Source organism: Nanorana parkeri, unplaced genomic scaffold (genome assembly GCF_000935625.1).
Source record: "Nanorana parkeri isolate BGI_ZX_2015 unplaced genomic scaffold, ASM93562v1 scaffold618, whole genome shotgun sequence".
Classification (NCBI taxonomy): Eukaryota; Metazoa; Chordata; class Amphibia; order Anura; family Dicroglossidae; genus Nanorana; species Nanorana parkeri.
This window is the reverse complement of record NW_017306886.1, coordinates 831,386-850,806: the sequence shown is the minus strand read 5'-3', so window position 1 is coordinate 850,806 and position 19,421 is coordinate 831,386. Positions and strand designations below refer to the sequence as shown.

The window sequence follows — 19,421 nt, the reverse complement described above, 5'->3', positions numbered from 1 at the left end:
CTCACTTTTCTTCGTTGTTACCAATGGTAATGCAGGGGCAGAGGCCTGTGTGGCCAACTAATGGAAACCACTATTTCTTCACATTGCTTCCAGCTTATTATGAGATCATAATGTCATAACGTCATAATATCATACATAGTTTTTAGATGCAGGTGTTGATATGATTGTGGGTCCATTTTAATCCCCCTTTGCCCACATTGATATACAAAACATTGTCACTGATCTGGAGCTTGAAACAAAGATACTAACCTTCTAATAATAGCCTCTTGTTTTTGAAGGATTGAACATATGTCATTACATTTTGCAACTTAAACAAATATATTTTTCTATGACACAAATCTTTATTTCCATGTGTGTCATTACCATATCAGAAAATATCAATTCTAATAAGAAACACATTACAAATTAGTCTTGTTACAGTATATTCTCCTGAAGTGTCAATGCTGCTCTCACCATTGCCAAGTTATACGGTAATTTGTTTACAAAATATATACATATATAATCTGCCTGCTTATCTCAGGACTTTTAGAGACCACAAAGCTTTAAATGTTATACTTCATAATTAAACCTGATTTTGACAAATAAAACACAATGTTTCAGTTGCCTATAAACCATTGTGTTGACTACCCATGCTCATCCTTAGCTCTATGCCTCTTGTACCCAGAATGGACAAATTTTTGCTAGTTTTCTAAGGTTCTCCCACCTCCACTATTACCTCTCACCCCTAGTCCCACTGCTTTCACGCATAATCTTAGCCAGAAAGTTACGCTCTGCAGAGCAGATTCTTCACTGTTTGGTAGTTTTTATTGAATACAGAAGTATAAATACACTTCAGAGAAATCCGGCAATTTCCAGTGGCAAACAAGATGCTAAATTTTCTAGAGGTCCAGTCAGAGGTGCCAATGGTTAATCAATGCATTGAATGTCAATGGCTAATGGAATTGTCTTCATTAAGCATTATGTTTGGTCTGCATGATTTTGGAATTAGAGCTGGAAAAGTTGCTTTCCATATTCTTTGACAGACTTTAAATTACAAAAGCTCATCTCCTTGGCAGGAATAAAAGCTTAGAGTCTTTTATCTCCATCACTGGAACATAGATAGCATTTCTCTTGCTGAGATGATGAACATTTATGTCAAAGGGAGATTAGAAGATCAAACAGTAGGATAAGTACACATCTCACCTCCATACAAGTGACCCACACTTCACTACACTTATTAAGGTCATTGGATCAAGTAGATACAATAGAAATGGTAAATTATGTTGACGAGGGGACATTTCTGAGTCTGGCACAGAACTGCGCTAAAAGCTTTTTTCTTACATCAGATGTTAAGTTTTGTGTAATTGTTGGTCATTGTATCTCACTGTCTAATAATGACATTTTATTCATGATACATGTTAGAAACCTTTGCTGAACTCCATTAGCTATACTCCATTAATATACACTTAGAAACTCAAATCCTTTAATTGCATATTGCAATGCTTCACCCTTAGATACACACTGCTCTCATCTTTAAATTATGAAGGAATATTTATTCTGATATATTTTATTATAATTGTGAACTAGTAATATTTTGTCTATAAATATATATTCATTAAATAGTATTCTCCAAGAACAACAGACTCGGAACAGATATCTAAAATGTATGGCTTATGGCTTTCATGCTGACATTTGCACTAAAAGGGTTCCTCCAGAGGTTGCTAAGCATTTCTAGAGCATTTAGCATGTTTTGCCTCTAAGATAAGTGACCACTGACACCTATTACTGTTCAGGTTTCTGTAAGGGTGGTATTCTCCCCACTGACCACCAATATATGAATAATTCTTCCAACTGACCACCTGTGTACTTAGGCCCAGTATATGTTTTTGTAATTTAAATGGAGAACAGGATAAAGAGCTAAAGGTTACCGACAAGTATAAATTCCTAAGATATAACAGTTGTGTTTTATCAGGTAAAAGTTTCTAAAATTCTCTGGTGGCGACAGCAATTCTTTTAAAAGTATTATTAAAAGAAAGTCTGACTTGTCTCTCTTCAGCTTGCCATTACTTAATAAAACTGTTGAGGTTGAAGAATGGCGTGAAAGCCCCAGAGGAAATTCTCAGAAGAGATGACACAGAGAACAGGATCTAGTCTTCAGTGACTGCACATCATTCATTTTAACATAATTGCCTATTTGCTCCTATTTTGGACTTTGCATTTAGGCTGACTCCACACAGCACCTCATGACACAGAATGCTTGCTTGTACATTTTGCAATATTTTTGATCCATAATAGGCTATTTCACATGTTATGTTAACACATTTTTATTATACCTGTGTACCTTAGTGCATTTGGTGTTTTTACACAGTTTCGTATTTTATAAATATTGTCCAGTGCAGCAATTCTCATTTGCTGTACCATCGGCCACATGTAGTTGTAAATAATGTTTCCATATTATTTTCTTAATGTTGCTTAGATTGATTATAGAGCCAAGCAACTTGATTCATCTGGTTCATGGATTGACTTAAATAATACAAATTGGCCTGATGCAGATCATTTTAATTTTTTGATTGTTGGAATTTAATCTTATATACAATTTGTATGTTGTGGTGTTCTGTGATTCTTGACCTCTCAACTCCCCTTGTCCCTAAAGAGGGTATATTTAAAGCAGGGCACTACTTAAACTTCTTCATCCAATTTATACAGTGTCTCAATGGACTAGAAGTTATATAATCAAGATGTGTGTGCTCAAATGAAGTATAGTATATGTTATAATTGTGCAGCTGGTCAGTTACTGTACATATTGCACTTACAATTACTTATCATTTTAATAACCTACATAATACTGCCATGTTGATGTTACGGCTGAGAATTCATTGCCACAGTATAGATGATGAAATGGTTCACTTGTGACTGCTTGTCATAGGCACATCGAAGACTATTTTAGCTCATCAGAGTGATATAAAAAAAAAACGTCATCTGTATGGCAAGTCATAGCCAACAGACTGTAAACTATGGTCCATGAAATTAGTAAAATATTGGGTTTGAATGACATTCCTAAGCCTAATCATTTTCTCTCCTGCATGAATGTGTAAAAGCATGAAATATTCTACACTTCTTGCTCTTGTGACCCCAGGTCTCTTTGACTTGAGGAATCTACAGTGTGTTTAGTCTATCTATATGAAAGTCTTGCTCCAATGCAACTTCTAAGAGTGGCAGTCATACAGAAACTTCTTACATTAGGAGCTATATAATCTTGATTGATTTCAAGACTGTTAGGTTTTCTGAAATTACAGTTATGTAGACAGATAGGAAAATGCAGTGACAGAAAGAGATACAGTATTTATTTATTTTTTCAAGTAATTTTTATTGAAGAATTTTCAACAATATATGTATAACAGGTAGGATTGATCGCAGAAGTATCACAAACTCAACGACAAAAAGTCCTGGAGATACAGTATTTTCATGCTAAAGCACACACCTGTCACCCCTACCAAGTTCAAACATTTCTGCAGCACTAGACGTAAATAAAGTGGGGGAATTTATCATAGCAATTGTGAGTCTTTGAACTTGCATGGAATATATTTGATGCACTTTGCGCCAGATTTATATTGCTAGTGTAATTTTGTTTATAAATGAGGTTAAATAGACTCCTGGAAAGAAGACTCGTAACTCCGGGCATAAAGCTTAACTTTCGCTTCTTGAAGAAGTGGTCATGGGGACTTTCTTAGTTGTGATTGCTTTGTTAGGTGATGCTCCAGTTTCAGACAGCCGCAGAAAAAGTGCGATGTAAACAGTTGCGAACTTCTGTAAAACAGGCACAAAACACACGCAATTGGAAAGCTAGTGCAAGCTCTGGTCAAAAGAGGCGCACATGTTAAAAAGACAGATTTGCACATTAAACAAATTATCTAAGAGGCTAAAACTGTCGTAGTTGCTTTGAAAAAATCCCCCCAGTGATGTTGTCATTATTGGTACAGCACAATAAAAAAAACCTCACGTCACTTTTTATGATTGTGAACCATTGTAAAGATTGTCAGAGATATCTGCAGCTATGGGAAAAGTGTATTATGAACCTCTGGTAGGCGCGGTTGTGACACCAGTTTGGGTTAATTCACCTTTGAGAAACTGGCAATAGTTATATTTGCTGTAGCCACTCCAGTCCCACTTATACTGTGGCAATAAATCATTCAATCTATGTAGTAAAAAATGTACTAAACCAAAGTTTCTCCACCCTGTTTGGAAAAAGACAATATGATACAAAAAAATACAATATACCTCAACATTTAAAAAAAACCTTACCAACCTGTTATATAATGTTTTTTGTTTGAGAACTTGGCTCAACAATGTGTATGAATTAAGAACAATGTGACACTGTATCACTGTATCGGTGCTCTATAGGCTAATTGTGCTGATGATGGTAATGCCCATCCTCTGGGCCCATTCAATTTATGGAATAGGAAATATTGTGTCAAATATGTTTATTCTGTCTGTTCGGGTCTGTCTTGTCAATGATGGTTTAAGCACTTTGATTAAAGTATGGAACTAACCTGGACATTTTTTTTTCATTAAATTGAAGGATTTGACATTGGTACGACAATATATTGGTATACACATAAAGTATATCTAAAGAGAATGTTTGGTGAAACATTCACCATTAATAGACCATTAGTGTTCAACTGGAGCTGGAGACAATGAAAAGCAATAGAGAATGTCCATTTACATTGGTTTTAGCAAACCCACTCCTTACACACTGAATTAGGAGTAATACTATAGCCCAAGCCCCAAGTAACACAATAACTAGAGTATTCCTGGTAGCAATCCTTGTAGCAGGGCAAACTTTGCATCCTTTCCAAGAGAAAACATAACAGTCCTCTTTGCAGGCAAAGCAAAGCACACCAGAGTTGTACAATACTTTCCCGGTGAAAACAGCCATCATCAGTCTTTTAGTTGAGTAAGCCTACTTTGTTGTGTTGTGACACTCGAGTGTACTATGTAGAAATAAAGTAACTCCTTGGAACAATCCAGAACAAGCTGGTGACAATATTCATAAACCTTAAAGCAGTATTAAATGTTCAGCTTTTAAAAAAATGCATTGTAATCAAGTAGTTAAACATGACAGAGTACATTTCCATATATTCTGATCTATCATTGCCAACTCCAAGTCACAGAACGCAGCTTCCTTGAAATCAGGATAGGGGAGCAGTTTCCTGTATATCTAACAGGCACTGTTGAGGAGGGACAGCAAAGATGCAGGGAGGAGAAAGGAGTGGGAGCACATCAGTGGCTTGCCACACATCTTTCTCTTTCAATGGACACATGTAGGTCCCAGCTAGGAGTGCACATGCAAAGGTGGCTCCATGGCGCCCTGTAAAAGCATGAACAGCCCCAGAGAGAACAGCATTTTGAAAGCGAGAGTGCAAAGCAAGCAAATGCTAAAAAAGAAAAACACACAGCAAAGATGGTATGTGCTGATGTCTGCAGCACCATATGCTATATTTTAATTTCTAAATTCAATAACGCTTTATTGTTAATAAAAAAGAGTTTTCACTTCTGTTCCACTCTTCTGTACATACATATCCGATTAAATATATAATAATTTTTTAAAATGTCTTCATTCTCTAGTGGTATCCTGACCGCTAACATCCCCACCCCATATGGGTGTCTTCCTTAAGCTAGCCAACCACTGTGGAGGGACCCATACGTGGATGGTCACAGTTGTGCCCGCACCTAGATGTGTGCGTTCAGAGACACACACAGCATGCAGCCGGCCATGCCCCCATCCTTGCAATCACAGCTCGACTGATGGCAGAAGGAGCCTATGGTTCCTCTGCTCTTAAAACCCTCCCCCCAACCAGGAAGTTTGGGGAAACCTGCGTATCTTCCCGGTTGCAGTGGAGGAGAGGAGGGGCTACAGGTAAGTGTGGGGGGAGAACAGGATGTTAGAAAAGTGCTGGGTGTTTTTTGCCTTAATGCAGAGAATGCATTAAGGTAAAAAACACACAGCCTTTAGTACTACTTTAAATGCTTTGTGACTATAGAGGAATATATTTGAATCAAAGTTTGTGTGTCCATAGTTCAGCTTTAAAAGGGAAACTTGGGGGGGGGACAAAGTGGGGACAAATTGAGTTTCCCTCATCAACATATGCAAAACACAGGTCCTGAGATCTTTAACTATTTGTTGAGACAAACAGTTAGCATGGGACACACAGTTTTAATTATGATAAACATTAACTCCCCAGTCCCATCTTGAACGCTACATAGCTGGAGAAAATTTCCTTTTTGGAGTTTTCAGAAATAAAGCAAGTAAACAGCAGCAATTGTTTTTCTAGGTATACTATGTGAATGGGAACACTATGCAACCTATGTAAAGTAGGTGTTATCCACAGCTTAATACACAGAAGAAATACACGAAAGCTGTTTTACTTAAAACAAATTGCATTTCTGTCTATCCGGTCAAGAGACAGGCTCTATATACTATCCTGAAATGTGATGTTATGAGACAATTGAATAGATTCTGTTCTAAGAAGGTACTACTGTGCTATGTCCATTTGGTCTTGACTTTTACACACCTCTTCCACATAGCACAGTCCTTTCCAAGAGGGAACCTGATCTTTCTCTGCAGCATCTCCATTTTCACTTACATCTCTCCTTCCAATTCTCACCCTGTGACTGGCCAGTGAAAAGAGAAGCAGCACAGCTCACTCTCTGTCAGTCTACACTCTTTTATAAGCATGCTCCTTGCACTGCAACAAACCTGATTGGCTTTTTGTGCTGCCTCATACTCCCTGAAGCCAAGGTACTTACACTGCTTGCATTTGAAAAGTTAATTTAGGGATGTTTTAATTAATTGCGTTTAAAAATTAATTTAGGGATGTTTAAGTTTTAATGAATACAAAGCTACATTTATTTGTCTCTTTAATATCTGCCTGGAGTTCAGCTGTAAGAAATCAAATACAAATATGCAGTATGTATTCAAGGATTTTATTCAAATAATAGATCAGGGTTTTAAAATATGCTTTTACAAACCAAAAGGGGTTAGAAAAGTTTTGGCATTCATTTTAAACTGGTGACGGTATGTGCTTTTTGATGTCAGCCCCATTTTTAATGGTATTCAATACTTTCCTTTGTTACAGGATAGAAAGTATTTACGTTGATTGATGAAAATTATTTGCACATATTCTTTAAAGGTTGTGTGTACACAGGTGGCCTTCTTAATGAACAATTTAGTCCCTATGGATTTTATCATTCTGAAAATATTATTTTCAGACAATGACATTTGGGCTTACCATGTACTGTTTCAGATCTACCCCCCACCCCCCTTCCTGAGATCTATATTACCATGAAAGACCCTTTGTTTTAACCAAAACAACAAAGAACATCTGTTCTGTATAAATTTGTTCGTTTCTGTACTATACTAATGAGAAGCATTTCCACCATTCCACCGTTCATTTATTATGACTGTACTGATTACATTCATTGTATAATCTGCCTGTGCAAATATGTAGATATAAGAAGAATTGTATAATAATGCGGCAACGATAAGGGCTTTTAAGGTATCAAAAACACCACTGATATAACAGAAGTAAGTTAAGATTACATCTTTATTTTATATAAAAATATAAAAAATATTTGATTGTGCATAATTAAACACTAAAAACAGTGATCCTTCCTTCATATTATGGCATACAATCAAAACCTCCCTCATAAAGATACCAGCAATATTGATTGCTTATCCAAAGACCATATAGAGTCCAAAATATGCGATATGTTCCACAACGTGTTTCGCACTCAATATAGCGGCTTCTTCAAATGGCTACCTAACCTGGTGACAACATTGCAGGGATTTTCTCTTTGGCTTTTATAGATGCACTTCTTACTTCAAACTGTCACACCAACCAACCTCCTTAAATACTCACGTATGATACAGTGTACCATTATCTTAATCTATGCTATAGTATGTTACATAATATGATACATTTGTATACTTACCTTTATGCATATCTATCTATATAGAGTATCCTCTTGCTTCATCCTGAAGAAGCCCCTATATTGGGTGCAAAATGCATTAAGAAACATTGGCACCCCTTAATGTCATCACATCATGATCATATCACATTTTTTGGACTCTATGTGGTCTTTGCTTAAGTAATCAATATTGCTGGTATCTTTATATGGGAAGTCTTGATTGTATGCCATAATATGAAGGATGAATCACTGTTTTAAGTGTTTTATTATGCACAATCAAATTTTCTTTTATATTTTTGTATATTTTTTTTGTATATTTTTATATAAAATAAAGATGTAACCTTAACCTACTTCTGTGCTATATCAGTGGTGTTTTTCATACCTTAAAAGCCCTTATGTTTGCCGCATTATTATACATTTCCTCTTTGGGTGTGGTATCAACTTTGCTCCATATTTATCCCAAAATTCCATATATAGCGATATTAGAAGAATGTTTTGATGCTTGTATTGGTATATTGTGCATATATAATGTTTATTGCGTATATATCTCGCATATGTAAATTTTACTAATTAGGAGCATGAAAATAATCTCAATGGCAAAAGACTGATGTTAGAAGTTTGAGAACCAATATATGCCATGTATCCAGATTGTATACCCTGTACAGTGTAAGTAAGCCATAAAAATCAATCAGCATTCGCTCTGCTAAAGTCATACTAGTGCCTGGTGAGTTCTGTTTGGTTATTACACTTAAAGTGGAACTATGTCCAAAAAAAATAATACATATATGATGCAGTCTCTCGAGAGTATGAAAACCCCACCCCACCCCATAATACAAAATGGACAAAACTAATTCAATGTATTTAGTCTTTACAAAAAAAAGTAATTGGTGGACAGCTTCTTTTTTATTCTTTGTGCTGGCCCACTGATGATGTCTGCACCAGATCTTACTTTTCCCCTATGATATCCTTTCCTCTGAGATTTTTCCTCAAACCACTAAAACCTTTACAGTGCAACTGAAGCCTAAACCTTTTTTTTAGTTTTGGATAGCATGGAGTGGAAGTAGAACCCCTGCTAGATTCTTATTGCTGTCTGTGTTTCATCACGAGCCAGACAAAATTTATACAGTGTATCGCCAGCTTGACATGCCAACTTAAGAGGCTCAGATATGATTTAGCTACACCCTTTTAAACTAAACGCACTGTGTGCTTCAATAATTTCTTCTTCAAGTCAAACTAAATCATGACTTAAACCTTAAAAATGTATTCAAGTACCTTAACTATTAACAAACATATAGCTTGTGTATCACTCAGTTGTAGATCCTCCAATCATTTCTGAATTTGTGCTGATGCTGTCCTTCCTTTTTTTCAAACTCTTGTAGAAAAACTGCCAGAATCTCAGGCTAGAAAAGGTAAAACATCTTAACTAGAAGATATCAGTCTTTAAAAGATTTGAGCTATGCAGGAGGCAGAGAGCTGCTGGCAGGAGCATGTGTTGTGGAGGATTTTAACGATATATCCCGGTGTCTTGTCGTTGCAGCTCCACCAGAGCCTTTGCTGTGTAAATTTGCTGATGGAGGGCAGAAAAAGAGGCAAAATCAGAGCAAATACACACAAAATGGAAGGCCGTGGCCGAGAGATGGAGAGGTGAGTGCCTGAAAATAACAGCATTTCTGATAATCAGCTTGTTAAAGGTGTGTTTTACTTTCACTCTTGCAACCAATCAATTTCCATGTGTACAGGGCTAACTTCTGCACAGTGAGTGCTAATCGGTTTTCTTCAGCTACTAACCTGCACTTCGTGTTTGCCTCCTTGTTTGTTGATTATGGCCAATGGCTTTGCTCAGTGCAGTTAAGGTATAAGTCCAGCCAAAACAACTTTTCTTTAGTTTTGAATAGAGTGGGAGAAGATTAAGTACCTGGGTTTTCACTGCTATCCAGAGATACGTTAGAGAGATATACCCTCACTTACTCTTCCAGTGACAATTGATTTACCAGACAGAAGGTGAGAGTGAATATGCTTGGTAACAAGGGATGCTACTCTTGTGCGGAAGCTTTCAATGTAATTGTCCAATTTGATGTTACGTCCTGTTGAAGGTGTAAAGTCTTTGTTCTTTTTTCTGCTGTCCAGGCTGGATGTGGTGTTATCTTTGTCAAAGAAAAATTCCTTGAGCCTCAGTCTTCTAAAGAATTCTTCCAAGTCTGAGTACAATTATATGTGGTCCAGTTTGGTGCTTGGACAAAATGTAAGCCCCTTGGATAGGACTGCTGTTTCCTGTATTGGGAGGTGATGATTTGAGAGGTTGACAATCTCAGTATTGTCTGAGCTGCTTTCACTGTGGTTGATCATTTCAGCTTGGATAGGGACATAGGTAGTTACAGAGGATGAGGATATATCACACAACAGACAGTAGACATTTGGAGGTTTTCCCTCCAACTGCCCTCTGTCTGCTGAAACCATTGTCACTATGACGGGGACCATATAACAGAGCACCGGATATGCATAATAGCCAAATAGGGGACCTAAACTTTCCCCATTCTATCCAAAAAGTTTTGGCTGAATATCACATGTCCAAGAAGTACAAATTTCACTAGTTAACAAACAATAGAATTACAGTCAGTGGCTCCTGTGGTGTAATATGCCCTGCCCTGTGATGTAATATGCCATGTAATATGCCCTGCAGGGTACATTTAAAATTCATTTAGATGCTAAATCAACAGATAAGTAGAAATCTGCCCAATTATGTTGATATCATAAAACATGTTGGATCTTGTAGTGTGTTCGGGCTGTGCTGCCTGTTTTTGCCAACACATCCCGAATGCAATACAAGGCAATTTACCTTGTCACAGGTGGGCACAGTTCATACCACCATGTTCCGGTGCTGTACATTCACCATGTTGTGCCCATATAACTTAATAAAATGTCACTTGTGACATTTCCATAAAGTTCTACAAAAAAAGGAAACAGTGTGTGGGCACAACGGCATTGTCCAGGCACACGCTCAACCACACAGCTGCTGGTGTGAACAAGCCCTGAAACTGCACAATAGAAGTCAGTTGAAGTTTAATTTTCTAGAAATAGAGGGCAAATTTTAAGCTTTACTATATTTACTAAGACTAAAATATATTTAAAATGAATCTGTCAGAATTGGAATATAGGAGCCATTATTGTCAAGTATTTTTTAAGATGCAAGCTCTGGAACCTTTTTTACAGCTTACAATGTTACTGACCCAGAATTAGTATACAGCCAGTGAAGTTGAAACTCCTTTCAAAGTTAGGTCACAAATGACAACACCTAACTTTAAAGCCCAACTCCACCTCACCTCCACTGCCATTTCTCGCCCCCTTACCACCCAGGGAGCACCACTTTTTTTTATACATAGTTTTTTATAATTATTAATCTGATGACTTCACAAGTCCTCTTCCCTCTCTTCCCCTAGCAGTTGGCAGGCCCTAAATACTGCATAATAATGTGGCCCTGATCTCTACAGCATTTTCCTGTTGGCCAAAAGCAGCCTGATGACACTCCCCAAGGGGCAAATCACTGATGCTTTGGGCTTAAAGGAAGTGATTGAATGTGTCCCCCTGCACTCCTTACAGCATTTCGGACCAGTAGCCATGGTCGTGCTTGTAATGATAATTGAGGATGGCGACGTACATACACATCAATCAGTAGACAATGAAGATCACAAGCACTAAGAGAATGATGTTTAAAATTTGGTGTTCATTTAATCAAACACATCGTCACAGATGTCACAGAGCCAATGTTCCGGGGCCATGAAGGGTCCCTTTACCAGGGCAAGATAGTGACCAAACTATGTCACTATCCTGCCCTGAAGAAGGAACCCTGCGTGGCCCCAAAACATTGTCTATGTGATATCTGTGATTATGTGTTTGATTAAATTAACACCAAATTTTGACTATCATTCTCTGAGTGCTGGTGATCTTCGTTGTCTACAGAACACTGGAGATATGGTGATTATTGTAGTAGCAACATGTTTTTTTAATTGTACAATGTGTTGGGCAAAGGATGTTAAAAATGTATTTGAAGCTGGATTTGGGCTTGACACTTTAATTAAATTAAAGCTTCCACTTTTTTATATTTCTAATATTCATTTATTGTTTTACCCCCACGTTCTACCCCAATTGGCAGCGTAAAATATGATAGCAAAGGAAAGAAAGGTAAAATATTATATGAAAGTTTAAAGTAAAAATTAATATAGACATCTGAGGCAATATCAAACCAGAAATTGTTAAATTAAATGACTAGTACTTTATACCCAAAGTGCTTTATAATTCATGGTCATAGGACTAAATACTGGTATTATGCATAATGCCTAAAGGAACATTCTATCAGCCAAGCTGTGAAAGTGAAGAAAATAAGAGACCTTTGGCTGTCCTTTACGAAGACTGCAAGATATCTGAATGGTAAACTGTGATCTGGTGACCTTACTTTGTGTACTTAAAATTGCTGAAATAGCTATGCCTGCCAATCACAAATAACTGATTTTTTGCACTTACAGAACTCTTGGTTATGAGCATCATGCTTATGTGTATAATTTATTCTCAACTAGGCAGCTATGCATTTTTAACTATAGAGCCACTAGTTTTTTGCTTAGCTACTACTATTGGCAGCGACTATGTTTAAAAAAAAATAAAGTTTTTGTATTAATTTTAGGCAGGATTCACATTTCTGCATCATGGTAACAAATGTAAGATGTGTCAGTGTGTTGCGGTGGCAGAATACACAGTAGTGCTTTGCAATGCAAAAAAAGGGGCGTGTGTGATTTTAAGTGTGTGTTGGCAGCCCATTCATTTTGAATGGGTGCCTTAATGATGTGCACATTAACATGCGACATAACGCATATTCACAGACTTCAGTCATGTAAATAGGCTTATTATTGCTTGCACAATAGAAAGTCTGATAAAAGTCTGCTTTTATCATTGTTTCAATTTTAGGTGTGTCTTTTTTACTTTACATACTATTTTACAATTTATTTGTAATAATTTAATCATTCATAAATTTATGTCAGAGCATCTGTTCTACTTTATTGTAGAGGTATTTTTTTTAATAAATAAGAACAAAAGAGCAGTTCTGCTATAGAATCTGGCTTTGCCTTTTATTCACCCAATTGATCTTTAAAGCCCAATTGTGCAGTACACCACTACTCAAAGACTCACTTGAAGTGTGTGTTTTTATGTAAATATTAGTTCAGCACCCATCACCGCAGTTGAATGCTCAGTTGTGATTGTGTATTCCTTACCATCTTGAAAACTGCTGACTGTGGATCTTTTTTTACATTTATTTTAAAAATAATTTAAAGTAGATTTTATGCTGGAATCTTTAAAATAAATATTTGCAATTTTTAAATGCCAGTGAGGTAATTGGAGAAAAAACAAAGGTAGAAACTGTCATCTCAAATTCCTTTTATTGGATCATTTTTAGAATAATTTTTTTTGAAAATTAAAATATATTTTTCGCTACTTTTTGAAGTACAAATTCTGTTATATTTGTGATATTTTGAGACTGATTTGCTAAAGGGTACATCTACATCAGTCATGGGTTGACAACCAAATCATATCCTCGCAGTATCTACTATATGTTCATAATGAAAACACACATTCATAGAGACTACAGAATATATACACTGAATTTCAGAGCAAGCGTGATTGTTAATGGAATATACGCTCTAGTGTCTGGAGCGTATATTCAGTATATATCCACTGTCCAGGGGACAGTTTAGGATGAGGGCGTGGAACAGTATATTGTACCCACATATGGAATCTCATACTCCAACTGTTGTGTGAACTGCATGTGCACAAATATATATGTATTTGTGGAAGTTCACACACCAGCTAGCATATGAGATTCCATACACTGGTGTTTGTAGTGGAGACTCCAATCATAACTACCTGTAAATATTATGCCTTTTTTGCTCTGGTAGCCAGTGGTGTCCCTAGGCTTTTGCCACCAGAGGCAGGGCAGGTGTGGGGCAAGCTCTGGCTGGTGCCCCACCCAGCTCCTGGCAACCAATGACATCAGCTGGGCAGGATGCTGGCCAGAGTGTCCCAGGTTGGCCCTTCACATCTCCCGACCAAGCTTTTAGCAATCTGGGATGCTCGGGTTAGAAAGGGGGTGGCAGGCACAATCAGGGAAGTCATCAAAAATGTTGGGGCCCCTTACACAGCTTTACGTCTGGGCCCCCCACCCCCCTACCAACACTGGACCTGTCCACTGACTGTCCCATTGAGTCTGCCCACTGTAACACTAATTACAGTTGTAACACTATTTTATCTTAATATATGAAATTGTAATGTGTATTACATCGCACAGGTAACACTGACTTCGCTGAGGTGACACCGCAGAGGTAGCACTGACTCTGCTGGGGTGACAATGCACAGGGGACACTGACTCTGCTAAGGTGACAATGCACAGGTAACACTGACTCTGCTGGGGTGACACCACACAGATGACAATGCACAGTTGACACTGACTCCGCTGGGGTGGCAACGCACAGGTAACAATGACTACGCTGGGGTGACAACACACAGGTGACACTGACTCTGCTGGGGTGACAACGCACAGCTAACACTAACACATTCTGTCTTCTGTCAATCCCCCCACCCCTGTGTTGGGCCCTGTTTAGTGTCACGGACAGCTGCTGTCCTCTGTGCAACCCCTACCCCCTGCTTCAGGGCCCTAGTCAGCCTTGAGCACCTGCTGCTGTCCTCTGCAAAGGCTCTCCCCCATCCACCCCAGCGTTGGGCCCCTATTCTGCCTCTGCAAATGTTCCCCCAGCCCTGTATTGGGCAACAAGCTGCTGCTGCTGTACCCCCAACCCCCCTGGAAGCTTTAAAACACTTACCTTTAAACTCCAGCAGCTCTGCTACCGCCTTCAGTGCTTCAGTTGACTCAAAAATCTGTCTCGCCCCTGAAAAAAACCTCCCTGCATGTACACAGAAAAGTACCAATTGTACAGGGAAGAGGGGGGGGGGGGCTGGAACATACCAACTGTACTGTACATATTATTTTATAGCATAAACTCCTTGTTTGGAGCCCAGGCCCACCAAGCTGCTAGGGCACCTTACTTGAGTACTGGCCCTACCCCCCTGAAGGCGGCCCTGGGCACACTGCAAACATTGTGCAGCAGAACAGCCATGCTGCTCTGCCTGCCACCCCCATGTGACCCAAGGAGATGCAACCTGAGGCAACAGCCTCAGGCTGCCTCATTAAAAGGACTGCCCTGCTGATAGCATTATGTATGTTTTTTATTACCTTTGCTTGAAGCATGCACATTTAGTTGCTTAGCCAGCCAGTTACATTAAAAAGTTGGCACATACACTTAACACAATTTATCAGAACAGAAGACAGAAAAGCAGAATTATTTGATTGTTCAAAGCATACGGCCAACTAGTACTGCACTGTATGCATTGACCATCAGCGTACAATAAGCCAGATAGGGCTGTGTGGTATCTGCATTTTCACATAAACCTGTGGTGCAAGACTACTATAGTTTATAGTGCCCGCCCTAGAGGAGCTGAATCTATCTGCGGATTTTCTTGCCGAATCTTCAATTGACCTTGTCCGCCTTTCTTCAAAGTTGATGGGACATTCGGTGACAGTGAAGCGAGCATTGTGGCTACGTATGTATGTACATAAAAAAATAATATATATATATATATTATTAATTGTTTCTGTAATTATAGTATATACCCTAAAAAAATCATTTAAATTAAGTGCTCATAAATATAAACATTATATTCTCAGTCATGCAAGCTCCTGCAAATGCAATGGCCTGATATGTGCAAACACAAGTTATTGCCTGCCCTTGATCCTCCAAGAAAACCTTCAGTTATACAGTTAATATGGATATGTTTTAATCAATCAGTGTGGAAGTCTGCTGCCAACAAGCATGACTGTTCTAAGTGGGCACCAGCATGGGCATGATGGTTGGTGTTTTCATGAGCCATTGGAAAACTCTAGCTTTACTGAAATTACTTAAACAGTCAACATCATTTTGTTTATTGAAAAGTCACTTTTCTGTGCATTTTACTTCAACAGAATATTTTTATAAATAAAGCATAGTTAAACCCAAGAACAAAATCTGAATGTATTGCAGCTCACTAGTCCTTAGATAAGCTATAGAATTCTTCACAGCCTGGGAGGCAGATGGTGTTCTTTCATTTACTACAGCACTAAGATTGCTCAGGTAGTTGTAATAAAGGTAAACTCCCACACATAGCAGATTTGAGATTGAAGTATCACACCAAAGGATAATATTTTAGATACATTTTTTTGAGTGTAGGGTCAGATAGAGCATTAAAACAAGAAGCCCACATGTTTCGGGGGTGTCCTTCATCAGGGCTTCAAATGAGAAGCAATGTATATGGACTGAATATTAATAGTACACTATTTTGTACGAGTCTCATCAGCAGCATTGGTCTCTCATTTTGATTCTCTATCTAACCCTATACTGAAACAAAACAGTATCTGGACAATCAATCTTTGGTGTGGAGTCTCAATCCCAAATCTACCATTTTGCACTACAAACCAAGAAAATTCTGTAAACCCTCTGGAGTGTAGAAGAGAAGCTGCAAGCTATCAGGGAGTAGTTCATAGGAGCCCAGATGCAGGGGACTTGCCAATACAAACGGTACCTCCACACGAGCAGACCTGGGTAATGCACGGTCTCTCATGTGGTGGTGACCAGCACAGTAGCAGTCCGGAAAGTCTTAGCCAAATCGATATCCAAAGCTGTAATCCATGAGTGTAGCAGGGGTCAGGGGCCAGCAGCAAGGTCCGTGGTCAGGAAGTACGGTAGCAAGGTTCGGTACAGAAGTAAAACACTATAACTAATACGCTAGGCACTACGAAGGCAAGCTCTGCAATAACCAAGCACAAAATGATATGTGAGGCTAGCATTTGTACCTGCTGACGTCAGGGTGCGGTCATCTCTGGAGGCGGGGTTGTTCCTTAATTGTTGAGCACTGTACCCGCGCGTGCGCACTACCCGGTGGCTCCACACGGCGGACATCACAGAGCGGCGGGGAGTTAAGGAGACAGGAGCCACTGAGCTCCGGGCTGCAGGTGAGAGCATGTCCAACCTGCGGGTGTCTGCAGGGACCCCCTTCGTGGTGCGAAGGTGGGTATTGCACTGCCAAGTTACAAGAAAACCTGTACAAACACCACTATAGTACATTTGGATAGTAATACAAATAGAAAAACCCTAGGGCCCGGTGCTATTTAACAACTTTACATAATAGTAGTCTCTAAAAGGGCATGGTAAGACATTAATACCAATTACATCAGAAAAGAAAAAGGTAACAATCTGCAATAATGTTTGCTGAAAACCTTTTAATTGTTCACCTGCACAGGGATTCTTTTATTCTCAGCAACACTGGAGTTGGCCTTGTACTGAAATATTTGCTATATCAACAATGTTTTACTCCATTTTCCAATACTCTATTAGCCAACATCCCAGAGGTGGACCTTTCTGTTTGAATATGATTGCTCATGTAAATGTCCATGTATGCACCAGACTCAAGTGAATATGAGCATGGCTTCAACAGCACTTCCTGCCAGTGAGTTTAGTAAATACATTGCCTAGTATGGAAGTTTAATGCAGGACTTATATAGGGGTCTATTCACGAAGCTGCCGAAGGATTGTTGGATCGGCTGAGTCGAACTCCTTCTGCACTCCGGGTCGGCCGAACAGGCTGAGCATGTTCGGCCGACCCGAAGCCACACGAAGCAAGCCGATGTACGGCTGATTTCAGCCGATGTACGGCTGAAATTAGCCATACCAGCCTGAAGTGAATAGCCGAACAATGTTCGGCTCACTTCAGATCGGTCATGCACTCGGCTGCCCTTGGCAGCTTCATGAATAGACCCCATAGTCTTACTAGCTCTGAAAGTTAACTAGGAATATTGCTAAATGCTAATTGTTAAGGATCACTTTATATATTTTTAGCATTTTTAAATAATTTCTTCTAAACGGATCCATGTGTAGCTAGTTTTGAGGCATCTCATCAAATGGGTAGAATAGACTTTCAGCCAAAATTCCTTTTAAAATGCAATCAGTATTCAGAGGAAGAGGTAAAAAGTTCACGTAAGGATCTTTTCACAGTGAAAGCGAGTGGCATAATTTAGCTTAAATGTAGGGTGGCAGGGTGGTACAAAAATTATAGCGCCAGTTGCACAGCTATTATATATTTTAAGCATTCCCTTGGTGGCTGTAAATTGATGCTATAAATATGTTAGGATGCAAAACAAAATGTGGTAAACTTGAAAGATAAATTAAAGTACCAATAGTTAGCTATAAAGCATTATAAATGTCATGCTTATTATTCTACATCTGTAGAGTCAAAACACCCAATTCAGCATTTCAGGACATCGTATCTAAAAATTTAAACTACCACAAAAATGTGATATAGGTAGATGAGTATGTAAGTGTCAAAAATTATGTAAGGTAGCTTTTCCCGAATATGTGGCATTCAGAAGTCAGTAACTGCCCAATACTTCATCAAGAAATACAGATGCCTAATGTATTACATGGATCTAGACTCCAAAGTAGCAGAACGCATAATTTGGAAGAAAGCTCAATTTTAATAGATTTGCGGAATTGCTGTCAAAGATGGTTGTTTAGGAACAGATTTGCATCATCAACAACAACAAAATAAACACTGTGTTTGGAATATAAAGCAGCAGAAGGCTAGTAAGGTCATCTCATGCGCACACAGTAGAGTCTGATTGGCTTACAGTGCTGACCCACCCTCTACCAGTCCTACCATATAGAAAGTACATAGGTACATTTAAAAATACACACATAATATATTTTAATGAATAAATGAGTTCATGAAAGTCCTTTACTTACAGGGCTATTCACGAAAGGTTGAAGAGTTTGGTGAAGGTAGGAGAAGTGAACAATCTAGGCAAAAATAGCTGATTTGGATAAATTCTACAATTCAGCTCACTTTCCAGTTCAGTTATTTTGTCCTAGATTGTTCACTTCTCCTGCCTTCTCCAAACTCTTCACCCTTTTGTGAATAGTCCTGTTAGAGTTCCGATGTAAGTGTTATTTTGTAAGTGCGGTAAACCATGGAATGAAAATTTGCTGCCTTTAAGTCAGTGCAGTGATTGGTTGTTAATGATTACTGCACTTAAAAATAAAATAAAAATTCAATTATTGTTAGAAGTCATATTATTTTCAAGTCTCTGGCATTGACATCGGGATAACACTTCTGTGCAGAAAAATAGTCATTTAAAATGGACCTGTACTTAAAGTTAATGCAAAGCTACATTAGTAGTTTGCTGAGTTGATAAATAAAGAATAATAAGGTCTAAAATACTCACCTTTCCAAGCATCACCCAGTGCTGTTCACACAGCTAGGCGTTTGGTCACATGATCCCTGCTGGGAGAGAATCAACTGATCAAAACAATGATTCCCTGTTAGCAGAGATCACATGACCAAATGCC

General features: G+C 38.5%; 1 protein-coding gene across 1 annotated transcript in view; it reads left to right on the top strand.

The window, feature by feature from the left end:
* The window catches only part of LOC108792235 (RNA-binding motif, single-stranded-interacting protein 3-like), a 132,458-nt gene that overhangs the window by 66,559 nt on the left and 46,478 nt on the right, over nucleotides 1-19,421 (top strand). The window contains exon 5 of the mRNA XM_018562971.1: nucleotides 9,485-9,591. Within this exon, the coding sequence (XP_018418473.1) occupies nucleotides 9,485-9,591 (107 nt within the window). The remainder of the gene's footprint in view (nucleotides 1-9,484; nucleotides 9,592-19,421) is intronic.